Source organism: Neomonachus schauinslandi, chromosome 2, assembly GCF_002201575.2.
Source record: "Neomonachus schauinslandi chromosome 2, ASM220157v2, whole genome shotgun sequence".
In the NCBI taxonomy this organism is placed as follows: Eukaryota; Metazoa; Chordata; class Mammalia; order Carnivora; family Phocidae; genus Neomonachus; species Neomonachus schauinslandi.
In genome coordinates, this window is record NC_058404.1 from 183,157,106 (window position 1) to 183,183,700 (window position 26,595).

General features: G+C 42.5%; 1 protein-coding gene across 1 annotated transcript in view; it reads left to right on the forward strand.

The window, feature by feature from the left end:
* The window catches only part of SEL1L3 (SEL1L family member 3), a 97,399-nt gene extending 79,400 nt beyond the window's left edge, over positions 1-17,999 (forward strand). The window contains exons 18-24 of the mRNA XM_021679414.1: positions 2,077-2,167; positions 2,302-2,386; positions 3,542-3,651; positions 8,292-8,419; positions 9,041-9,143; positions 9,224-9,296; positions 17,760-17,999. Coding sequence (XP_021535089.1) covers positions 2,077-2,167; positions 2,302-2,386; positions 3,542-3,651; positions 8,292-8,419; positions 9,041-9,143; positions 9,224-9,296; positions 17,760-17,893 — 724 coding nt within the window. The 3' untranslated portion in view covers positions 17,894-17,999. The remainder of the gene's footprint in view (positions 1-2,076; positions 2,168-2,301; positions 2,387-3,541; positions 3,652-8,291; positions 8,420-9,040; positions 9,144-9,223; positions 9,297-17,759) is intronic.
* The last annotated feature ends 8,596 nt before the right edge of the window (positions 18,000-26,595 follow it).

Genomic DNA, 26,595 nt, shown 5'->3' on the forward strand with positions numbered 1-26,595 from the left:
CCCACCACCAAAGTAACTCAAGAGACAAGATCTTGTCTTTGTAAAGTTTATCCTAGTGACTTAGTTCGTCAGCCTCATGCCTCCCTCGCACGTTCGAACAGTCTGCCCGACTGCTGTCGAAGAAAACGCCATTTTGATTACATTTTAATAATGGGAGCCACATCCCAGCCAGTTGTGGCAGCAGAGGGACCTGGCCCAACATGTGACCTTGAGCTGGCAAGTCTACACCAGCTCCTTCCCGCATCCATCCCTGGGGGAAACAGGCACTGGTTCTAATCCAAGTGTCTCCAAAGAAACGCAAGATTGTGAGACCCTGGGAATGGGTCCCTGTCGCAGAATGATGGGGACTTTCTGCCAGGCCTCCTTTGCATGCCCTCCATCTGGGGTCTGTTCTGAAGATTCTTGTCACAAAGCATGATTTTTACCAGCTGTATAGGAAAATGCCCAGGCATCTTTTGTGTGGTTCTTATGGCTGCCGTTGTGGGTTTGTTATCTGGCTTGCAATGCAGGGCACAACTGCCCAGCCAGCCTTCGTCTCTCTTTAGCATGAGTCATGGCTAATTGGTCCACTGCCTTGGGTGTCTGGGAAGCGGCCCGTGACCTGCACTGTGTCCGATTGAAGGTCTCACTGTCCTAATTTGACCCCCAGTCACCTCTCTCTGTCTCCCAGGGGAGGGGCCACCAGAAGCTGCTTTAACAGAGTAGAAAAAATGATTTCAGAATCTGCTTTCCTTATTTCGCCAGTCCCACCAGAAGCCAGCTTTGGGGTGGAGCTGCAATTAAGAAAGTTCTTAATGTCAACTCCTGAGAATGCAAAGTAACGATATCTGGTCAAAATAAAATTTCACTCATAACCTGGGTAGCACAAAGAAATGGAGGAAATCATAGAATTAAAAAGAAGAAAATAAAATGACTTGATTCTCACCACCTAGAGAAAAGTACTGTGAGCACTTTGATAGATAATTTGGGGGTTTTATTATTTTTTCTCTGCCTATATGCACCGGCTTGAGCTTGTGAAGGTGTGCACTCGGTTTTATTTCTGCTTTACAAAAACGGAATTGCTCTGTTTCTCATCCTGCTGTTTCTTTTTCTTAACTGAGTGGAAAATTTTGCATAAACATCTTTCTACGTTTTTGAATTCTCTTCTACAACATCATTTTTAATGGCCTCATCTGAAAGTGGCTGCACCATGGGGTAATTTAACTACTCACTGATTTTCAGATACTTAAGTTGCTTCCAGTGTTTTTTTGTTCATATAAACAGCTCTGCCGTGAACTCTGTTGTCACAGAATCTTTGCACATGTTTCTGCTTCTTTAGAATAAACCTTCACAAGGGAGGACTGTTGGCCAAATGGTATGTGCATTCTTAAGACTTCCCGCATTTAACGGCTGGAGTCACCGGCCTTCCCGCAAGCACTGGCCTTAGGAATATGTCCCTTTCCCCAAACCCTTGCTGCTACTCTGTCTTATGAATCTTGTGCCAGTCTTTCAACAGATTAATAGTGACCCGTCATTGTTTTGCCATCATTCAGTTACTAGTGGTATCGAACATTTATTTTTTTTCTGTGTGTGTTTGGCCGTTGGTTTCAAGCCCCTTGTAAACTCCCTTCCCTCTGCCAAGCTTCTAATGCATCACAAAAACTCAGCTTTAATTAAGCTTGCTCAGAATCCTAAGCCCCATGAAGGCTTTCACAAAACCGAGGACCCGAAAGCACAGGGCTTTTTCGAAATGCCACTTATCTCTTCTAAGTGGGGATGGAAGGATTCAAGGACAGAAGGCTACGAGACCACCCAGCCAGCATGCCATACACCATTTAGCCAGTAGAGGTAGCTGTTGCATCAATAACTCTCCAACCTTATCAGTGAGTTCAGCCTTTAAGATAGAAAATAAATCAGTGCATGCAGTATTTTTAACAACAGTATTTATTTTAAAAACACACACACACAACAAACTCATGATTTTGTGGCTTTAAAAAAACTGCTTATTTTGTGCCCTCTTATGCTTGAATATAGAGCTCTCTGTGAATATTAGTAAGAGCCACTATATGAAATTTATTATTAATCATCTATTTTTAGGCATGAAGCTTTGCTGTATTATGTTTTAGCAGCAGAAACTGGAATCGAAGTGTCACAGACAAATTTAGCACACATCTGTGAGGAGAGGCCAGTAAGTAAATGTATTCTTCTCGGAGTGGAAGCTCTAAGGTTAAGGATAATGAATTGGGTTTTATGAAGGCAAAATTAGTCATTTGGCTGAAATATATTAATGAATTAACTTTTTCTCCCTCTTCACCCCCTTAGGACCTGGCCAAGAGATACTTGGGTGTTAATTGTGTTTGGAGATACTATAATTTCTCTGTTTTTCAAATCGGTGCTCCTTCATTTGGTATGTATAGAAAAATGGGTGCTAAATTAAAGCATTGGAAGCTTTTAATCTTTAGTAACAGGGAACATCTAACAGCTTTGTGTGAAGTATGGTATTTCTAAACAATTAGGAAAGAGTGTGAAAAATCTCTGCTCTTAAGATCATGAGTACACTGCTGTCGGCCTCAAGCAATGTGCTTCTCTTCCTCCATTGTCCACTGAATGCTTGAACCCACCATTTCTTCAGAGTTGGTGAGAATTCAAAAGAGAAAGCTATTCTGGAGAGATTCTCTGGGCCAGTCATTTGCCTTTTTTGCCCTCGGATGTATCCCTGTCTTGCTCTGCTCTGCTCTGAATGGGAGCGGTTGATCCCCAGGAAGTACAGTTCCCAGACTCCTGTGTTCCTGGGCATCTGATTGGTTTCAGCCAATGGGAGGTGCCGGCAGGAGATTGCTGGATGGGAGGAAGTGAGAAGTCCAGGTATTTCTCCCCTTCTCCCTCTACTTCGGACTGTGTCTCCGGCAATGGCTGTATACCCATGGTTCCAGCTCCTACTGGCAGGCCACCCTCTGTGGTCTCAGGTAGTCCCAGATCTAGGGATGGTAACAGTTTCCTATCTTACTCTTCTCTGGATTGTTGGTTGTTCCCCCATTTGCCCTTTCAGCCCTTCTAACACCCTGGTAACTGGTTCCCAGTGTTGAAATCCATCTTTTGAACCACTGGACACAGGTTCTATTTTTCTGACTAGACATTGAGTGATACATACACCATTAGGCAAAACTTTTTCCAAGGGGGAAAAAAAAAATAAAATCTATGGCTTAAACAGAGTAAAGAAATACCTACCAGTCATTAAACTTAGGCAGCAAAATTTCAGATGTCAAATGAAGTGCCCCAAACAATCTTGGCCAATTGCGCTGTAAGGTTGCAGACTGGGATTTTCACAGACCCGTTTGGGAGAGCTGCCCAGCAAAGCAAGAAAATGTGTCTAGAAATGGCGGTGCTCGGTACAAAAGGTTTTCCTCCCCCACCCCCTTCCTGACACACCAAGGAAACAATGATGTTAGGTATTCAGGTCCAGGTAGGAGAAACTCTCAGTTGTGCGACTGGGCCAACCACTGAAAACGTCGGTCTGAAATAGAACCGCTTCACAAATGGGCCTCTGCTTTGTGTCCTGCAGCGTATTTGAAAATGGGCGACCTTTATTACTATGACCACCAAAACCAGTCCCAAGACCTTGAGCTGTCCGTGCAGATGTACGCCCAAGCAGCGCTGGATGGAGACTCGCAGGTAAACCACAGAGACAAACCCTGGGTGCTGTCTGTTTGTGAGGCTGCGAGTCCTGGAGTCCTCCCAAAGCCCTCCCGTCTTTACTCCTTCCCAGGTCGCAAAGTCATTTCTCCTCCATTGTCACAGCTCTGTGAGGACACGAACCCTAGCGGGGAGCCTTCCTGGAGCACCTGCTACGGTTGCCACACTGTTCTCACCGCAATCTCCTGGAGGTGGGGGTGATTATAGCCATGTTATAGGGGAGAACAACAGGACTGCAATCAGGTGATAAATTGCTCAAGGCCAACCAATCAGGTAGCAGGGGAAGCAGCCCGATCCTAAAGCCACGTCTTCTGGCTCCAAGTCCAGGAGTCTTTCTACCAGATTCCATCAAACTAACTCACTGCGTAGAAACTGAAGAAATTGGAAGTGTGGTCAACATGACAAATGATTTGCTTGTATAGTTGGGCCAACACTTCAGTGATAGGAATTTGCTCTTGGTGACTTTTGGGGGGGGGAAACTTCTTATTTTGGAGGATTTTTAAATGTATAGAAAAGTTGCAAAAAGAGTACGGAGAGTTGCTATATGCCAGTCACCCAGCTTCCCCGAATGTGACTATCTTGCACATAACCACAATACCGTTATCAACTAGTCAGTGTTGGCTCAGTACCATTAGGTACACTTGAGGCTTTCCCTTGGATTTCACTAATGCCCTTTTTCTGTGCCAGGATCCCATCCAGGCTCCCACATCACATTTAGTTGTCCTTTTTCTTTAGTCTTTTTCAATCGATAGTAGTTCCTCGGCCTTTGTTTGTCTTCCATGACCTTGATACTCAGGAAGAACACTGGTTGGGTATTATGTAGACTGTGCCTCAATTTGGCTCTGTCTTCTGCTTCCTCATGAATAGAATGAAGGTATGCATTTTGAGCAAGGAAAACACAGAAGTGATATGTCCTTCTGAGTGTATCATATGAGTGATGTCAGTACATCTGATTACTGGTGAGGCTGATCTCAGTCCCTTGGTTAAGGTAGCTTCTGCTGGGTTTCTTCCCTGCAAAGTTAACAATTTTCTTTCTAATTTATATATATCCTGGGGAGATCGTTTGCAACTCTGCAAATATTCTGTTTCTCCTCAAATTTCCGTCCACTAATTGTAGCATCTTTTAGTAGATCTTGCCTGCAACAATCATTAGTGTGGTGAGCTCATGATGATCCTCTGGTTCCATCTCTCTGACATTTGCTAATCAGAATTCTCCTGTGAGAATCTCAGGGTCATTTTCACGATGCAAGTCGCAATGGTTGATGCCTTTTTTTTTCCTTAAGATTTTATTTATTTATTTGGCAGAGAGAACGAGAGAGCACAAGCAAGGGGAGGGGCAGAGGGAGAGGGAGAAGCAGCTTCCCGCTGAGCGGGGAGCCTGACGCGGGGCTCGATCCCAGGACCCTGGGATCATGACCTGAGCCGAAGGCAGATGCTTAACCGACTCAGCCACCCAGGAGCCCTGTGGTTGATGCCTTCTTAGACACCGGGTTTCTGGTGTTGTGCTTTGCGGTCTGATTACAGAGCAAAAGCTGGAAACGCATACCTATCTTAGATTTTGTTTTTTTTTTTTAAAGGAGGTACAACATCTGAGTGTTTCTTTACTTGGGTTAAACCCCCACGTCTTTACCACTTCATTGCTATTCCTACCGGGCAAGTCACTAAATCACTGAGTCTGTGTTTTCTCATTTGGAAACTGGGGATAATAATAGTATTTAGCTCATAGGTTATGAGGATTGAATGTTACTAAACATTCAGCACTGAGTACACTCAATGAACATGATCTTTCCTATGATTATTTCTTCTGGAATGAAATCAGAGTTGGTGCTAAAAGGACTCAGTTTAGAGCCAAACTTCCTTCAATGATATCTGTTGGCACTCAGATTTAGGGGACCTATTTTTTTTTTCAATCCCGATGTTTATTTTTTGGAAAAACAATGTTATAGAAACATTAAAAGATAATTTTAAAGGAAAATAAGCATTAAAGGATGCAGCCACGGTTCCATGGCGGGGCCTTTACTCCTTCCTGCCTTCCTGTCCCCCTCTAGCTGCTGTCCACAGCCAAGTGTATCACTGTAATGTTAACAAGAGCATCCACGCTTCTTAGAAAATCCATCTCTTTTCACATATTGTAGGGATGTGTGCATTTTACTGCATGGTCTCTGTAACTATTAATTACTCTTAACCACTGCCCCATATTCTGTTGAGCCGATGGCTGTAATTTATTAAGCTTTATCTTATTGGTGGACGTTTATTCTCGTTTGCTAATTTATTCATTGACTTGGCACCTATTTCTTCAGTCCTGCCATGTCTTAGACACTTCTTAGTGGTGGGGACGGAAGAGAAAAAGATAGACAATATTCCTGCCTTCTTGGGATTTATAGTCTATTAAGGAAGACGCGGAGGCCTTTTCCGGTTCTGTTGCAAGGCTATCGAGTGCTTCAGTGGACATGTTCATACCTCCGTCTTTTATCTCCATTTGAATAATTTCTTAATAATCCGAGGGCTCGTATTACTGAATCAAACAGTTGAAATAGTCTCATGACTATATACTAATAGCACATGGGCTGATGTGCTTTCTGAAAGGGTTTTCCAACGAATACCTCACCAAGCAGTGGCTGAGTGCGGGAAAGGGACAGAAATCTTGCCAGCACTGGATGCTTTCATGACTTCACTTTTAACTATTCTAATTAAATAACTATAAGTTGATAACTTCCTTATTGTTTTACGTTGCATTGATTTGATTACTAGTGGCAATGGACATTTTTACGTAGACTTTACGATCATTTCCTCGTGATATATTTTATGGGGATTCTCTATTCGTATTCTCTTCCTATTTATCTATTGGAGGTTTGATACTGGTTTTTTTTTTAAGATTTTCATTTATTTATTAGAGAGAGAGCATGAGCAGGGGGAGGGGCAGAGGGAGAGGGAGAAGCAGGCTCCCCGCTGAGCAGGGAGCCCAATGCCGATGCGGGACTCGATCCCAGGATCCCAGGATCATGACCTGAGCCAAAGGCAGACGCTTTACCGACTGAGCCACTCAGGCGCCCCGATACTGGTTTTTTTTTTTCCATTTAAATCAGAATCAGTTCTTTATACATTTGCCCAGTAGATAATGGACCTTAAGCTATTACATTGCATACAAATATTCGCCTAGTCTGTTTTCCCATTTATTTTAATTTTGCTATTTTTCCAAGAGACATTAAAATTACATAAAGTGATTTTTTTTTCTTTTCTTCTAATATCTCAAGTTTTAAGAGTACCTTCTTTTTAAAGAGTGGAGAAATATTCTATTTTCTGCTTGCGCATAAGTGTGTGTTATGTGTACATCTCAAAGGTACAACACTTTGATCTGTTTAGAGGTTACTTGGCAGCATAGTGAAGGTAAAGATTTGAGACTCTGGGCCCTGTGTGCTTGCATTTGGATTCCAGCCCTTGCCCCTGTCCAGCTGTGTTACGTTGGGCAAGTTCCTCAACCTCTCTGTGCCCCAGCTTCCTCACCTTTAAAATAGAGAGGCTAATAGTACCTATCTCAATCTGCTATTATGAGCATTAAGCAGATACATACATAAAACAGAACAATGCCTCACATTATAACAGCACTCAGAAAATGTTAGCTGCTATTATGTTATCATGATTATTGCATAGGATGGTAATGAGAGGCCTGGTGTATACAGCCTGTTGGGGGTGATTTTCATTGAGATCCTTGTCCATCGCAACTGAAAGGAAAGGTCAAAGGGAGGATACAAGTCATTAAAACATGACCATGAATTCTTTGAAGGGCAACAATCCCGTTTCACTTGTAAATCCCTAATGGTAAGTAACGCATCGTTTTCTGTGGATTTCTCGGTCCGGCCACATGCTCTGCCCCTGATGGATGGTGCCTGTCCCCAGACAGTGTAGTAGCTCCCATTCTTTATGAAGCGCCTCTCCTGTTAGCCTCTTAACTCTGCTGGTTTTTTTAATTGGACCTGCACAGCCCAGTAAGGCAGGTCCTACCTCTGAGGGTCAAGAACAAGGTGTATAAGGAAGAGGTAAGGAATTGTAACCAAGTGGAGCTGTGCCAAGAGGATCATGAGCGGTTTTCCACACTGGCCTAGGAGAGCAGAGACAACCCCCCATGTATGACATTGTGCATGAGAGAGACTCTCTACATTAGACTGCCAGTCAGGAGGAGCACCCCCGGACACAAAAACATTCTGTTCGATTTCCGACATGCTGATGGTGTCCCAGAGCATGATCTATAAGTGATAGACATTGCCTTCAACTTGGTATTCTGGTTTGTGGATGACACAAGGGCACGTTTTCCAGCGAGTTCTGTCTTGAGAGAATGAGCAAGAAGGACAGATTCCCCTGGTTGACTGGCTTCTGAGCAGATGGGACACAGCATCTTCTGAAAGCCTCCTGGTTCTCCTGCAAATAAATTTCTCAGATGCATATACTTAGGGAAACAATCCATCAATGAAGATGACAAAACCATCTGGCTCAAGGGACTTAAAAAAAAAAACAAACAAACAAAAAACCTAGAGGTTGTAAAAGTTTACATTCTGATGAAGGGTGTGTGTCTGGGGTTTATTATAAGGAGTTGATGAGTTTGGTCTGTGGCTTGTTTTCAGGGATTTTTTAACCTGGCTCTGCTCATTGAGGAAGGTGCTATAATCCCACGTCATATTTTAGATTTCTTGGAAATTGACCCAACTATCCATTCTAATAACATCTCCATCCTCCAGGAACTGTATGAAAGGTGAGTTCAGAGCCTTCTTTAATCCTGTGGAGTCTGGGGGAACCCAAGTGGGTGGTGTTTGCTTCTTGGCTAAAGTCTGAGTTTCTCTTATTATGTAACGCCAGTGGTTATAAAAAGGGCTCGGGATTTGTTTTGATTCAAGAACACTCAGCTGGACCCAAACTATTTCCCTTTTTTAGCATCTGAGGCTTTCTATACAGAATGTGCTTGATCTGAAGTTAAAGTGCTGACCAAGGTTTTCCACGAGAGTGGAAAGAATAATGTGTCTGATTAGACCGTGCCTTTCTGCAAGATAGGGAAGCGTTCTGACGTCTGGACTTTGGACAGGCACTCGGACAGGAGATCCGCCTCTGGCGGATCTGTGTCGGGGTCCTCCTTGACCCATTAGCTTTTTACTGAGAACAAGACTCATCTTTTTCTGAGGCTTCTGCCAGCCAGGAGCCTGGAATCTCAGGACAGGCCCCAACCCTTTAGAACGGGCTTCGTGTCTTTGTTTTTCATCTCAAGTGTGCCCATTTGCCCAGAGCAGGAGGGGGGTTTGAGGATCTGACAACGAGGGTCATGGGTGATGCCCCCCAAGTTTGCCGATCCCTCGGGATTCCCTGTGCTTTTTGTCTGCAGGTGCTGGAGCCAGAGCAGTGAGGAGTCCTTCAGCCCCTGTTCCCTGGCCTGGCTTTACCTTCACCTGCGGCTCATCTGGGGTGCTGTCCTGCACTCTGCCCTGGTAGGTGCCGTCTCCCCCAGCCCTGCGCTCATGGCCCCTGCCCTTTGTCAGCCATCTGACTCGTGCTTTGGATTCTGCAGATCTACTTTCTGGGAACCTTCCTACTGTCTGTACTGATCGCCTGGACCGTGCAGTATTTCCAGTCTGTTTCAGGTAAAGATTTCTAAGAAGCTGGGACAATATAAAAATGTAGGGATTCTTTTTCCCTACAAAAAAAAAAATGACACTCTCCCTCCTCATGCCCTTGACCATGCTATTTCCTTTCATTAGATGGGTCATTCACGGGGTGGAGGGCTTCCCCAGGGGGGTGTCATCATCTCTGGCTGATGGAAGGTCCCAATTATTGTTATATCTGTCAGAGTAAGCAAGGATTTTTTTTTAATAAGAAGCTTCAGAAATTGAACCACAATGTCTTGTCCCATTGAAAATACATCCACTGTCAATATCCTACCTCCGTTACCTTAGAACCCAGCTCTGAAGCCCCCCCTCCAGTATGAATTCTTCCTATTTATTCCAGTCAAGGAATCAAATGTGTGGGATGATAAACAAGCACTCATGATGAGTAAACATACCCAGCCACATGGATTCAAAAGGAGCGGCTGAGGAGGAAGATGAAGTGGGCAGGTAGTTTAGCGTGATTTCCACTGGTCACTGTTATTTTTCCAAACTAGCGTAGGGCCATCGTTAAAGAGATGGACGCCACCGTAGCTTCTATGTGGGCTTGGAGTCCAGGCTTGGCTGCTCGTTAGCTGTGTGACTTATGGAGAGTTATTTCACCTTCCTGATCTCCCCATTTCCCAACAATAAAATTAGGTTATAATAGTCGCTATTTCCCAGGGATGTTCGAAGGGTTCAGTGAAAAAAATACACGTGACGCTTACCAAAGTGACTACTGCAGGTAGTCTTAGCCATTATATTTATCTGACACATAAAACCCTCTCAGTCAATGTGAGCTCTTATGTCCGTCTCCCTTATCAGACCATAGGATGGAAGGCTTTCGTGCATCTTTTGGAATATCTCACACTTAGTAGGTGCTCAAAGTTGCAAATCTCTGTCGGTGGAGAATTACAATTTTCCACCCTCTTGGACGGCTGCAGAAGGGCACGATCACTCCTGAAGACCAGGAGGGACATTTACAAATGGGCAAATTAGGACTGGACATGGCATCGTAACACGTGCTCAACCAGTTTGTGCAGCAGATAATGAAAAGCGAAAGGAGTGCGTCTCACCGCAGATTCGATGGTGGTAAGGAAGTCTCTGTTACAAGAGGCTAACACAGAATCATTTCCCTCTGATTTACCTGAGGAGGTTAACAAGGAGCCATCAAAACCCGTCCAGAGCTGAGTCCCCGTTGTATGCCGGCTTATAAATTTTCCTCATGCAAATTCTGTCCCGTCCCTAAATTTGTTGCCAGGTAGAGCACATTTATTTTGCATCTTGTCAGTGTTTTCCATTTCAAATTATCTTTGTCATTTTTACTCTGTAGAAATATTGTTATGATTATTACAAATGCAATTCCGTTGGAGGAGCTGAAAATTGTCTTTATGATTTCATGCCAGCTGGTAGCCATGAAAATTCATGGGCTGGTGGAATTGCTTTTATCAGAAGTTGTCTCTTTTTCCTGTCTTCCTGTCTTCCTGTCTGCATTATCAGTCTCTCCACATTCTTGCCTCCCTGCCCCTCCTGCCCTTTGATATTTTTTTTCCCTTTGCTATGTATCCTTTGCTCTTTCGCAGGTGTTCTTCATTTTTTTGCAAACTCGTTCACTTCCTGAGCATACCTCCTTGCGTGTTGCTGGCCTTAGACTAAGTCTGGATGGGCTCTTAAAGTTAATTTAATTCTATGCCCTTCATTTTGCAGATGAAGAAATTGAGGCCAAATAGATGAAGGGGTCTGCCCCAAATCACAAAATAATATCCAAGAAAGGACAGAGGGCAGCAGGATTTCAAACTTTTTCAGAATCGTGATACAGTTGACCCTTCAGCAACAGGGCTGGGGGGGGGGCTGCTAAGGACCGACCTACCCTGCAGTTGAAATTCTGCATATAACTTTTAACTCCCCCAAAACTTCATTACTGCCTCCTGTTGACCAGAAGCCTCACCGAGAACATGAACAGTCAATTAACACATATTTTATATGTTATGCATATCATATACTATATTCTTACATTAGAGAAAAGAATTCGTTATTCAGAAAATCATAAGGAAGAGAAAGTCCATTCGTGGTGCTGTACCGTGTTTATTAAAACAAAAAACCCAAAAAACAAAAAAACTTGTGAAAGTGGATCCATCCAGTCCAAACCTGAATTAGTCAAAGGTCAACAGTATTTTGAAATAGTGGTTACCAAAAATAAATGAATAAATAAAATTAAATAAAATAGTGGTTACCATTCTGTCTCTGACCTATTGTTCCCTTATATAAAAAATATTTTGTAGCACGTTTTTGGTACCTTGAAATGAATGATAATTATCCTGCCTACACATATATTTTTAAAAGTAATTGCCCTAAAAGCAATATAAAGGAGAAATAAAAAGAAATGAATTATAATAAAATGACACATATTTTAATATGTGAATTCCAGCCCCATACTTCTTTACTGTAATGTGCACATGAATCACCCCAGGATTTTGTTTAATGCAGATTCTGATTCAGTGGGTCCAGGGGTTGGCTCTGGGATTCCACATTTCTAACAAGATTTGAGGTGATGTCCACGCTGTGGTTCCATGGGCCACACTTTGAGTAGGAAGGGCCTAGAAGTAAAAAAAAAAAAAAAACACTCCACGTTATTTCCAAAATGTGCCCTAAGTGGTGCCTACCAGCCCTGTTAGAACTAGTGTTAAGAGTTAAAATACATAGTAAATTATTTTCATTTTTTTAAAAAAGATTTTATTTATTTATTTGACAGAGAGAGAGACAGCGAGAGAGGGAACACAAGCAGGGGGAGTGGGAGAGGGAGAAGCAGGCTTCCCGCGGAGCAGGGAGCCCGATGCGGGGCTCGATGCCGGGACCCTGGGATCATGACCTGAGCCGAAGGCAGACGCTCAACGACTGAGCCACCCAGGTGCCTCTATTTTCATATTTTTAAAATCCTCAACATAAATGCAAATTTGTCAATAACTTTGAAATAGAGGGCGTTGCGTGGCTCAGCCAGTTGGGTGTCTGCCTTTGGCTCAGGTCATGATCCTGCAGTCCTGGGATCCAGCCCCGCGTCGGGCTCCCTGCTCAGCGGGGAGGCTGCTTCTCCCTCTCCCTCTGCCCCTCCCCATGCTTGTGCTCTCTCTCTATCCAATGAATACATTTTTAAAAAAAATCTTAAAAAAAAACAAAGCCCAACTTTGAAATAGGAAGGTACTCTGTCAGTGACTAGGCAATGGGGTGGGAGACAGGCAGGTTCAGAGGGGCAGGAGAGAAGACTGCTCAGAGGGCGAAGTTGCTAGGCCTGGTGCCTCGCCCAGGACCTGGTTGGTGCCTGAGGTCTCCTGACCTGCCCTGGCAAAAGGGGGCGCCCTCTAGCGGATGCTGGTGTGAAGCCGGCACAGGAACAAAGTCTGGGTGCTGAGTGACAGTTAAGAGGGACAAAATTTTGAAAGTCAGGAGCCTCCCTTAAGTAGCCTTGTGGAAGGATTCTGCTCTAAGTTAGGGATCTTTGGCATTTCGCGATTTGCATTTTTCCGGTCAGTTGTTTTTAAAAAATTAGTGATTCATGGTCAAACTTTTAAATTGAGCTGTCCATCCATTTTGCTTTCAGCTCCAACTACCTTCATTTTCCTCCTGAGTTTATGTGCTCTGTGATATATAGTCCACACTCCACTGCGTTTGTCACGCTAAATTGTCCCGTGTTCAGAAGGTTAGCAGTGTGGGACAGTAGCTAATAACACAGGCTTGAGAGTCATGCTGCTAAGGTTCTGGCCCTGCCACTCACTGCATGACCTTGGGCAGGGGAGGGAGCCCATCTGTGCCTCGGTTTCCCTTTCTGTAAAATAGCCACAATGGCGGTACACCTACTTTCCAATGTAGTTGAGAGAAGCAAATAACCAGATAACACAGTGTAAAGTGCTTAGAACTCAACAATGGTAGCTGGTCGCTCCCCAAGGAATCATATCCTGGGGCATTCCACCTGCAATTAAAGCATGCTGACACCAAGTAGCGCCTGCACTTACCTAGCTTGGGTTATCTCAGGAACAGACACAATTCCCAGAGCCTCGTGGGTTTTTCTGTGTTGTTAGACTCTTTCTACAACATCAAACTCTTTTTTCCAACCGTCTAAAAGATACTGACCAGGCTCTCAAGAGAGCCAAAACAAATATATGAAAAATATCGCACATCTCTTGTTTCCTTTAAGGGAACGTGTTTTTGTCTCCTGGCTTGCATTCTACCAGGCAGCTCAGTCTCTCTTGAGACCGATGGCTCTCAGGGGAGCGCCAGGGCCCCTGGGTCTTGGGGGCAGTAGGACCACTCACATGACCACCAGTGGGATAGCAGAATGCACACTGCTCTGAGCCTCCTCTGTCCCTCCAAGTCCATTGGCTTTGCAGCTTCTGGTCACCTGGGAGTCCCACTGACTTTGCTGCTCACCTTTTTTCTCCCCATGCTTCCTGTCTGAGATTGCTGAGGGGGCAAGGTGAGGGCTTAGCTGCCGCCGGTACAACCCACAGACGGGCTCAGCCACTTGCCCAGGCTCCAGACACTCCTCTCCCTGCCTCACTGAGTCTCTGAAGAGCTCCTGCTCTCCCCTCCCTGTCGGGGCGCCAATCATAATTGCCTTAATGGACTCAGGCTTTTGGGGAAAAAAAGCAAAAAAAACCAAAATCCCCAAATCAAAGTATGTCTAGAACCGTTTCCATTTCTGCCCTGCTGAAAGCCCCCCCGGAGACCGAGAAAGCATGGAGGCTGGCTGGCTGCCTGAAGGAAGGTAAGGAGAGGACAAAGGGGCAAAATGGAAGGTACCCTTCCAGAGAGAGTCTGGTCTTATCAATATTACTGGAAACTGGATGTCTCGGTAGAATGCACAGCGTAGAGCGAGACCTGCCAAACTAGCAGCTCCTGGGTATGACCAGGTAACCTCTTAAACCAATGTCGTTCCATTCAAAACAGCTAGAATTGAAGCCAACTCATTCTTTCTGCCCGAGTGGTTAGCCCAGTGGTCTTCGAAAACGGGTAGGATGATATGACCAAGATTAATTAAACCGTTTCTACTCTTTTCCTGTCCTCTACATTTCCAGTTAATGAGGTTGCTACTAAAATTACAGTGAAATGTCAGAAAGTGGCATTCATGAAAAAAGCAGAGGGCTTCAAGTCAGAGCTCTTTAACGGCGAGATTTCACTTTTCTCATTACCCTTGGCACTGACCCAGTAGCTTTACTCATGAGAAATGTTTAAAAAATGACATGAATCTTATCCTTGTCTTGGTGTCCCACTAGATCCCGGGGCCCAGGTGAAGTAGGCTAGATCTTATTCATCGCATAGGACTTCCGGGGTTTCCCCCTCCCCACCCCCTCACCCCTTTGGACTCCATCTTTGTAAACATTCTACTATCTCAGAACTGACCCAGTATATCCCTTATATTCTTTTCTTTTATGTTCCCATCTGGTCATCTGGCAAGCAGACCTTTTTCCCACGATGGTCCACAATAGGGGTTGACAAACCTTTTCTGCAAAGGGCCAGATAATAAACATTTGGGGCTTTGCGGGTCATCTCAACTACTCAGCTTTCATTATAGGGCCAAGGCAGCCACTGACCATACGTGAAAATGAGTGGGCATGGCTCGTTTCCAGTAAAACTTTACTATGGATGTGAAAATCTGAATCTCTTATGTTTTTCACCTGTCACGAAATATTACTCCTCTCTTGATTTCTGTTCAACCATTTAAAAATGGAGAAACCATTCTTAGGCTGCAAGCCATCCAAAAACAGGCAGTCAGCCCCATTTGGCCCATAGGCTGCAGTCTGCCAAACCCTGGTCTACCCCACACAGGGCCAGCTTTCGATTATTCTCGCTCCTATACAGAAAATGGTCCCCCAAGCAGCAAGTAATACAAAGATCACTCTGATTTGGCTCTGGAATAGACTCTATAATTTTCCAAACAGCACACTTATTTTCCTGGTTACCTTGATTCCAGTCTGGTAATCAAATTAGCATGCATTCCGGGTGAGCAGAAACAAAGAGGCCACTTTAAAATTATGATGGGCTGTGGGGGGGGCTTGTCCAGTGATTGTGACCCCCCTGTTGGAAGGGGGAGCGTTCTCACGTGGGTAATAACAAATTTACTGTAGAAACATCAAGGATTTTTATTATGTTCTTACAAGAAGATTTAAATGGTGGCAAAGCCAATTATGCATTCCTTCTACATTTACACATTGGCACTTTTTGGTTTTAATCAGAAAACTGATTGCTGCTTTATCTTATTACCATGGTGATTTAAACTTTTTTTTTCTTCCCGGAGCTTGAAAAGGAAAAAACCGCATGCCTTAGTACTTTGTGAACTTCCTCAGAGATCATCAGAAAGATAAATCTCAGGGCCCAAGGGGGTCTTGGACACCATCCGATCCAAGTCCTTCAATTCACAGAGGTGGACATTGAGACCCGTGAGATTCAAACATTTTAGGACTGAAATGTCTGCCACTCAGTACCTATCCCAAAGTCACCTGTTAGTGGCAGATAAATGAGACTCGCCCAGACCAGGTCTCCCGACTCTGGCCAATGGTCTTTGTACCACGTCACTGGGCCTCATGCTCCCTGCCATAGTTAGATCAGTGATGCTTTAACCTAGAAACAGCACATCATCATATAATACCCTGGTTCCTCCCCGTCCCACCAACCACCATCACTGTCCTGTTCTTTCAAAACCGTCTCTGGATCCACAAAATACTCTGTAGCTGTTGGAAGGGGTTCCTAGGAAATTCCATATCCAGAAAAGCCAGAGGCTTTGGAGCTCGTTCCTGAAGTCCTTGGAATGGCCTCGTGGAGATGGAACTCTCGGAGAGTTCATTCTAGAAGTCAGATTGTCAATGTGGTGTCATCTTCTTAAAGTCGATACATTGCAGGATGGACACTGGGAACCTTTAAGAATGCCCCCACCTACTGAAAATTGTCTAAGACTCAGGGACTGCTGAGCTTGATTAAGATCACTAGCAGTTGTTTGCACAAACTCTGGCCACTGGGTTAGCCACACGTCACACTTGTCTGCAAACTGCTGCCCCCCTTATCACCGATGAAGAAACCACAGCTCAGAGAGGTTAAGTAACTTGCCTAAGATCACCCATTTGGTAAATGGCAGAGCCACGTGACTCCTGGCTTCAAAGCTTTGCTGTCTTTCTTGCTTCAAAGTGTCTGCTGTTTTCAGAGGCTCCTGGGGCCTGAAAGAGAGCTAGAGGGATCCCAGACTCAGATGCGCCAACTGACTCTTTCATCAGTCCTGCAAGCCATGTCCCTGAAATTCATAAATCTTAAAACACATTTCCAGGGTAAAAGAGATCGACTATCACTAGTACCAATGGTTAACATTTGTTGAGTAGCTGTGCATGCCAGACGCTCTTCTGGGCACTTTAGATACACTAACTCTAGAGGAAAGTGGCCAGTTTCCAGATCCCATAGTCTTATGAGCCAGGATACTCTCAGCCTCAGTCTAGAAAGCAGGGTATGCCCACTTCAGCACTACTGATATTTGGAGCTGGATCATTCTTTGGTGTAGGCAGGTTATCCCCGGCCTCTACCCATGATCCACCAGCAGCAGCCTGCCCTCCAGTTGTGACCACCAAAAATGTCTACCAACATTGCCAACTTTCCCCAGGAACCAAAATCGCCCTATTTGAAAACCACCGACATAAAGTACAAAACTTTATAAGCTTCTCTAATATTTATGGTGGTTTAACCTGCTTACTAAAGGTAGTTTGATAAATAATTAAACCAAATAATTGTGATTTCTAAGACTTATACACATTTATTTAAATAACATAATTTAAACCAAATTTGATACTTCATCCAATGGGAGTAAGAATGTGAATAAAACGAACACTCCTTTCTGATCGACTGGTATAATTCATGGCTTGCATTGCAAGAAAAAAAGAGATGACCACAGGAGACATAGACCAGAGAGTCAGTCTTTTCTTTTTCTTTCTTTCTTTCTTTCTCTTTCTTTCTTTCTTTCTTTCTTTCTTTCTTTCTTTCTTTCTTTCTTTTTTCTTTTTCTTTTTTCTTTCTTTCTTCTTTCTTTCTTTCTTCCTTTCTTTCTTTTCTTTCTTCCTTTCTTTCTTTTCTTTCTTTCTCTTTCTTTTTTCTCCCCTTCTCTTCCTTCCTTCCTTCCTTCCTCTCTCTCTCTTTCTTTTTTAAAAAATGCAAACCTTTGCCTGGAAGTCACAGCATAAATGCAGAACTTAGAATCCCAAGATGTCAGAACTGTCAGAGATCTTTGCACATCTATTCCTATCTGCCATTTTATAGGAGGGGACACCAAAGTTCAAGGAATCTAGATAATGGGTGTAGAGTCACTTAATCTATTAGTGTCAGGGCCACTGGACTAGAAGCATCTGCCCTGGCTTGCTAGGGTCTAGGTGTTGTTGTGTGTCCTGCATGCACTGCTTTGAATATTCAGTACCTGCTATCCATGTGTCTCTGCAGCCAGTGGTTCCCGTCTGACACCAGCCCGGGCCTCCGCAGACCCCACAGCTCCCACCGCAAGTCCAGCTGTGACTCCAGCTGCAGATGCCTCCGCTCAGGACCAGCCCACAGTCACTACTAACACAGAGCCTTGAGAGGGAACTCTCTCTGGATGAGAGAGAAGCCCGTCAGCAGCTGGTATGGGAAAGCTGGGGCTAGGGCATTATACTGATAAACACCTTACATTTCTTGTCAACTGGATGCGAATTTTGCACTTGGTGTCTTTTTTTTTTTTTTAATCCAATTATAAGGAAGTACCCAGAGCAGGCAGTGGATAAACCAAAGGTTATCACACAAATAAAAGGAACACCCTGATCACAGGGGTGTGTTGGGGAGGTTGACTGGGTCACTGCAGAGTCCATCCCTAGTGACCGTGTGTATGGGGGGGGGGGTCATAGTCTGCCTTGTGGCGTAACCGAATCCTTACACACCGAGATGTATTTTAAGAATCTTAGCCCCTTGTTCGTTCCCTGTCATTAAAGTACTGAAAATTGTGACCTCTCCACCAGTTAGAGAATATTTCAGGGTGTGTGTTGGCCACAGCCCTGCTCCTCAACGTCCAAAAGGCAGATTTCAATTTGACTTCCAAGGCCCAGCAGGTGTAAGGCACCTTGAAAGAAATCAGTTGTGGCTGGAGAGGCAGGGAAGGCGACGGCTTTGTAAATGGGTTCACATTCTTCTCCTTGACTTTTTCTAGGATCGTGCTTCCGGATCATTCAATGACATTGTTGGATATCATTTCCTTTTCAATTGAATCCATAAAATAACATTTAGAAAATTCTTAGTATTTAACTGTAGTTTTCTCCATGAATTACCCATTAGAATAGACTGGCGGCAGTGGAATATGCAGGAAATAAGCCTTTAGCTCATAGTTCCATCCCTACCCCTTATGCCTGCCTGAGTCTGTGGAAGGGTGTGTGTGTGTGTGTGTGTGCATGTGAGAGACAGAAAGAAAGAGAGGAAGAGGGAGAGCAGACTATCCATTCACTGTATGCTGCTAAGGTAGTAAATAAATCAGTAATGCAATATTGTGGGTCCAAACTACTCTTTGCACTACTTTATTTACAGTAGTAAATAAAAATTATTTTTATACCGTTGACTCCTGGGATGTGGCTTTTTTGCTTTTTTGTAGTTACTGTTGTCTTCATACAAAGTCCTAAGGTCCATGCATGCTCCTCAAGGAGGCAAAAAAAAAGAGTGCTCCTGCTGAGAGGGATTATTTCTGATAACCCATGAATGTTTACAGATATGAAGGTGGAAGGCGGCTCCTCTACAGGGGTCCCAGGCTCGGAGCCTGGCCCCTGTGATGTTTGCATGGTTCCAGACGTTGCTTCAGGGCTTCTGGCTACGTTGGCACTGTATTTATATCAGTTCTGGGTGACGTCTGTGGTCTGTGTTCTTTCTCCTCTGTGTGTCATGTAGACTGTTCTTGTTTTACCAAAAGTTGTCTTCCCTGCTTGCAAGAGAGCCAGACTTTGGAGTCCGATGGCCCTGGATTCAGATTCTGATTCTGTAACTTTCTAGCTCAATAAACTTGGGTGAGTGATTAACCCTCTCTGAGACCCTCTGTTTATAAAATAAGGACCATAAAATCCACCTCTCCCGACTTTCCATGCAGCTTAAATGACATAATGTAGGTAAAACCCCCAACACAGTGTCCTAAGCATGGTTTGTTGTTATTTTTATTAGAAAGAAAAGTCTGAGGGGGCGTCTGGCTGGCGCAGCTGGTAGAGCATGCAAATCTTGATCTCAGGGTTGTAAGTTCGATCCCCACATTGGGTGTAGAGATTACTTAAAAATAAAATCTTCAAAAAAAAAAAAAAAAAGAAAGAAAGAAAAGAAAGAGAGGTCTTAGGGTCCAGATAAAGGGCTCTTTGCTCTACCTGGATCCTCTCTTCATGGCAAACACTCACTCTTCAGTGGCTGGGATCATAAGAGTGCAGATGGCTCACTGGGAATTGCCATCAGCTCTAGGGACCTGCCCAAGGTTATGTCCTTGCAAGAGCACCTCATGGCCAATGACTTGTTGATGTAGGACAGGCTTTCTCAACCTCAGAACTATTGACATTTGGGACCAGATGGCTCTTGGTTGTAGGGGCTGCCTTGTGCATTGTAGGATATTTAGCAGCAGCATCCCTGGGCCCTACCCACTAGATGCCAGCAGTGCATGCACCCCCCACCACACACACACACCCATCGCCCAGTCGTGACAGCCAAAAATATGTCCAGACCTTGCCAAATGTTTTGGGGGGTGGGATGGCAGGAAGGAATCACCTCCTGCCACCCTTCACCTTCAGAATGACCTATGTAGGAAAAAAGGCTTTTTGCCTCATTTTGGAACAGCCCTGTAGGGCCATCCCAACTCCAGAACACCACCTTGATGGCAACCTCATTCTAGTTCAATTTCTCCCTCTACCTAATTCTGCCTTCCTTGTTTTTGTGTAGGATTTCCTGACACTGGTCCCATAAAACTTCACATGCAACCCTGTATCTCAGAGTCTATTTCCAAGGAACAGAGCTGTGATTAGTCTGCTAGAGCTGCCATAACAAAGTATCACAGATGGGCGTGCTTAACCAACAGATACGTATTTCCTCACAGTTTTGGAGCCTGGAAGTCCAAAATCAAGGGGCAGCACGGCTGTTTTCTTCTGAAGCCTCTCTTCTTGGCTTCTAGATGGCCACCTTCTTCCGATGTCTTCACAAGGTCTTCCCTCTGTGTGTGACTGTGTCCTCATCTCCTCTTTTGAGGACATCAGTCATATTGGATCAGAGTCTACCCTAATGACCTCATTTTACCTTAATGATCTCTGTAACGGCCCTATCTCTGAATACAACCACATTCTGAGATACTGTTTGACTTCAATGTGAGAATGTTGGGAGGACACAATTCAGCCATAACACCAACCTGAGACACTGTCGGAGGTGGCTCAGTTCCAGAACATGGGCTCATGGGAGCCATCCTGATCTGAGACAGTTGTCCAAACATGCTCATCTCCAGGTCATGCTGTAAAGAGCTGGAGTTGTTCCAGCATCAAACTACTGCAGGTGAAGCTGGTAGGTAGGTCACACAACAGTTAATGTCCCAGCTTAGGCACCTGTTCTCTTGGGAGTTCTCAGCTTGTATGATCTGGGTCTAGCTCACACCTTCGCAAGCCTCAACCTCCCTCTTCTCTCCTCAAATTCTAAATTCACTTCCTATGAGCCTAGTGTTAGGCTGACTGGAATAGAATCCTGAACAATGAAGTCAACTTGGGGTGAGGGTGGGGAAAGGAATAGAAGAGTGGGGTCCAGAGTTGATGTTCAAGTTCCCTATTGTTTCCTCCCTTTAGGACATTCTTAGACCAGGGGGTGTAGATCAGTAGATTGTGAAACAAATCTAGCACACAAACGTGATTTCTTTGGCCCATCCAATATTTTTAAAAATTTGAATCATTTCTTAACATCTTAAAATGGAGGATTTGGGGCTTCTCCTAATAAAATCTGAAGATGTAAAAAAAATAACTTTCATTGCTGCATGCCAAGAATTAGCTGAAGCTAAGGGGGTCTGCCTCTTTTAGGTAGAGCCTGTGCTTTCTGGTTTACCCCAATCCCCACCATTCCCTGCTGTTTACACCTAGGTATTTGGTTTATAGTCCATGCTTTGGACTTCCTTCTCTTTATTCTTAATGACCACATTTTGGCAAAGCTGAGAGTGATTCCCAGATTCATCTAGTGCTTAATAATTGTCAAGCCTCTGTTAGCTGGGGAGATGGTAGTCCTTCTTTCCACTCTTTGGTAGAGGAAGATGCCAAGTTGTGACTCATTTGAAGTCCCAACAAAGTATCTAAAAAAGATGTAGGATAAAATGTCAATAAAAAAAAAATAGTGTTTTTCTATACCAGCAGTATAGGATGTTTAGTATTTCCTATACTAAATAATTAAAATATTAATTTCCTTTATAATAGCAAAACAGTTTTAAAATGTCCAGTAATTAACCCAACATTAAATTCACTAGATCTTTTTTTTTTTTAAGATTTTATTTATTTATTTGAGAGAGAGAGAATGAGAGACAGAGAGCAGGAGAGGGAGGAGGGTCAGAGGGAGAAGCAGACTCCCTGCTGAGCAGGGAGCCTGATGCGGGACTCGATCCTGGGACTCCAGGATCATGACCTGAGCCGAAGGCAGTCGCTTAACCAACTGAGCCACCCAGGCGCCCAAATTCACTAGATCTTTACAAAGGAAACTAAAAACTATTAAAGTACAAAAAAAGAAGATATAAATAAAGTAATATGCCATGTCCATGGATAGAATAATAACATACAAATATGTTAAGTTCCTCAAAATTAATATATAAATTCATTATTTCAGTCAAAGTCCTGATTTTGTGTTTGTGAGGAACTGACAAACTGATTTAAAAATGTATGGAGGGGCCCCTGGGTGGCTCAATGGGTTAAGCGTTTGCCTTTGGCTCAGGTCGTGGTCTTGGGGTCCTGGGATCAAGCCCTGCATAGAGCCCCACATCAGGCTCCCTGCTTAGCAGGGAGCCTGCTTCTCCCCTTCCCTCTGCAGCTCCCCCTGCTTATGCTCTCTCTTGCTCTCTCCTTCTCTCTCTCAAATAAATAAATAAATAAATAAATAAATAAATAAATAAATAAAATCTTTTAAAAGATAAAATAAAATGTGTATAAAAGAATGTAAGTCCATACACAGGTAAAGAAAATTTGAAAAAGAAGAGGAAAGAGAATTGACCTACCAAACATCATTTTACTACAAAGCACAGTAACACAAACAGTGGGGTGGTGATGGAGGAATGGACAAATGGTTCAAAGGGGAACAATGGAGAGCCAGGAACAGACCAGTTACAAATGGATATTTTGTGTATGATAAAGTGTCATCACAAACCAGTTGGACTAACAATGGTAGTAGACAGAGTTAAGAAATTGGCTATATTCATAGATAGAAAAATAAGATGCAAACAGTATTTCAGGTCCTTTATACAAAAAAATAAATGTCAAATCTAATTAAAGACTTAACTGTGAAAGACAGACTTGGAAGGCTAGTAGGAGAAAACGTAGGACAGTATTTTACTGATTTTGGATCAGAAAGGATTTTTTAAACAATAGATAGATTTCTTTTTTTCAAAATTGAAGAATTTCTGCTCTGATGACCATAGACAAAATTGGCAGATTGGTGACAGATTGGGAGAAGGCATTTGCAACATCCATCACCACAAAAGATCAATATCTACAACATACAATGAATGCACACTAATCAACCACAACAGAAAACCCAGTGGAAAAAATATTCAAAGCATATGATCAGCCAATTCATGGGAAGAGAAAAATATAACAACTTACAAGTAGATAAAAGGCTGCTCAATCTAACTTGAAGTCAAAGAAATACAAAGTAAAATTAGAAGATATTACTTCATATCCACATGTGTGCAAAATGAGAAAGACAGATAATACTGAGATATGGGGGAATAGAAATGCCTAGCTAGCAGGAGGGCAAACTGCTGCACAATATGGCAGTAAACGTACTTAGTGAAAATTAAGTGTTTATTACTCAGCCAGCCTACAGTTGAGGATGGGCTCCACAGACTGCACAGGTCTGGCGGGATATGTATGAGAGAGGGTATTCATCACAGCACTGTCTCAGAGAGCAAGGAGATGGAGCAGCCTGGATATCCATCAGTAGGAGAATGGATGCAACAGATGAATATAATGGAAAATGATGCATCAGTCAGAAAGGAAGGAACTAGACTTATGAGCAGCCGCATAGAAAGATGTCGACAAATATAATAACACATGAAAAAAGTAAGAAACTGAATAAGATCTGTATCTCAATACTATTTGTGTAAATTAAAAATCAAACTCCCAAAGAGTATCATATACACACATATGTATATACACATATAAGTGTATGTATATATTCATGTGTGGGTATATTTATACTTTTTTTTTAACAGGATGCACATATAGCTCTCAGTCTTGGTGATATCCACATTTGGGGCTATATAGTTCTTTGTTGTGGGGGTTTGTCCTATGCATCGTAGGACACTTAACAGCGTATCTGGTCTCTCTCTCCTAAATGCCAGTAGCACCCCTTCAGGACAACCAAAAATTTCTCCAAACATTTCCAGATGTCCCTGGTGGGAATAGAAGTTGTCCTGGTTGAGATCATTGGCTCAAATCATGTATCACTGGCTCAAGCTATTAGAGGGTCTAGTGAAGTATTCAGAGGCAGGGACTGGGAGAAAGACTGGGTGAGCAAAGGAAAGAGCAGTAGTGGTGTGCCATGAACTGAAGAGAATGATTAACTCAACTTTGGGCACCTGAGGTCCAAATACAAGAAGTGAAGAAACACAAAACAAACTAAAATTGACCTTAGTGCTCAGAATTAGTAGGTGTTCATTGGAGTTCAGCCTGCTACCCTGTGAATATCCTTGAAGAGGAAAAAAAAAATGAGTGGACCCTATAATCTCTTGATTTTGGCTTTCACTGTGACTTTAGCCTTGGCTTCCTTTAATGAGTCTGTGCTAAAGCATATTTTGCAAAAGCTCTGGTGTCATGGAGACAGTGTTGGATTAACCAATGGACAGACAAAGCACATGCTGTGGAGATCAGCAAAGCAGAGAACCAAACACTGGTGAGAAAAAGTCAGCCCTGATGCAATTGCCTGGATTTTAAAATTAGAAAATGCTAGAAAGAAACCTTTAAAAATACATAATATTTTCTAAAAGTAGCGCATTACTAAAGATACAAATGGGGAATAAGTAGAGTAGCTTTATTAATATCAGGCAAATAGACTTTAAGACAACGAGTGTTATAAGAGACAGAAAGGGACACTTCATTACATTAAAAGGGACAATAAATCAGGAAGATAGAATAAATAGAAATAAGGAAAAATAGATAAATTCACAAATTGTAAGCATTAACACACTTCTTTCAGTAATAAAACAACTAAAAATAAATCAGTAAGTATACAAAAGACCTGAATAACAAAACCCTTTATAAATGTTTTAACATAAAACACCATACCCCCAAATCATAAAATACACATTCCTTTAAAGGACACATGCAATGTTTATGAAGATTAAACTATATCCTGAGCCATAAAACAAGTTTCAATAGAATTCAAAATATAGAAATCTTACAGAATATATTATCTGACCACAATGGAAATAAATTAGAAGTTAACAAAAACAAAGTAAATGAAGGGGGTTGGAAATCGGAGGGGGAGACAAACCATGAGAGATGATGGACTCTGAGAAACTAACTGAGGGTTCTAGAGAGGAGGGGGGTGGGGGGATGGGTTAGCCTGGTGATGGGTATTAAAGAGAGCATGTTTTGCATGGAGCACTGGGTGTTATACACAAACAATGAATCATGGAACACTACATCAAAAACTAATGATGTAATGTATGGTGATTAACATAACATAATAAAAAAAAACAAAGTAAATAGAATAGCTGGAAAAGAAATAATACATTGTTAAACAACCCATTGACCAAAGAAGAAATGTGAAAGGAAATTAGAAAATATTTCGAACTGAATAATAATAAACACATAACACATCAAAAATTGTGGGACTCTATGACATTAACTGTTTATAAGAAAAGAGGTAGATCTTGGGGCACCTGGGTGGCTCAGTTGGTTAAGTGGCCGACTCTTGATTTCAGCTCAGGTCATGATCTCAGGGTCCTGGAATCAAGCCCCAAATTGGGCTATGCACTCAGCAGGGAGTCTGCTTGAGGAATCTCTCTCTCCCTCTGCCTCTGCCCCTCCCCCTGCTTGCACTCTCTTATGCTTTCTCTCTCTAAATAAATAAATAAATCTTAAAAAAAAGACAGAAAGAAAGAAAAGAGGTAGTTCTCAAGTCAATGATCTAAATTTTTACCATAAGGAAAAAGAAGAGCAAAATAAACTCAAAGTAAACAGAAGAGAAGAAATAGTAAAGAAAAGAGAAGATATTAATGAAATTGAAACCAGAAAAGTAAAGAAAATCAATGAAATCAAATCTGGTTATTTGAGGAAAAAAAACAATGAAATTTGTAAAGCTCTGGAGAAAAGAAAAAAATTGCCAGTATCAGGAATAAATGAATAATATCACTACAGATCTTACAGACATAAAAAGACTAACAAGAGAATATTATGAAAACTTTAAACAAATAAATTTGACATCATACATAAAATGGAAAATTCCCTAAAAGACATGAACTGACTGCCAAGGCTAATGTAAGAATAGATAATGTGAATAGTCCACAGCTTTTAAGGAAATTGAATTCATAGTTTAAAAACTTTTTCAAAAAGAAATTTCCATGCCCAGATGACTATAGTGGTGAATTCTATCAAAAATTTAAGAAATGGGGAGCCTGGATGGCTCAGTCAGCAGAGCATGCAACTCTTGATCTTGGATTGTGAGTTTGAGCCCCAGGTTGGGTGTAGAGATTACTTAAAATTTTTTTAAATCTTTAAAAAATTTTAAGAAAAATATAATGCCAACTCTAGACAAACACTTTCATAAAAATTAAGTAAAGGAAATACTTCAGAATTTATTTTATGAGGCCAGCATTACTTTGACATAAAATCAGACAAAATATTATAAGAAAAGAAACTAAACTACAGATCAGTAATTCTCATAAACATGGATACAAAAATCTCTATCCAAATATTAGCAAATTGAAACTAGCAATAAATAAAAAGGATAATACATCATGACCAAATATAGTTTGCCCCAGGAATTCAAGGTTGATTTAATGATTGAAACCAATGTAATTCACCATATTAAAAGACAAAAAAACATAAAACAAGATCAT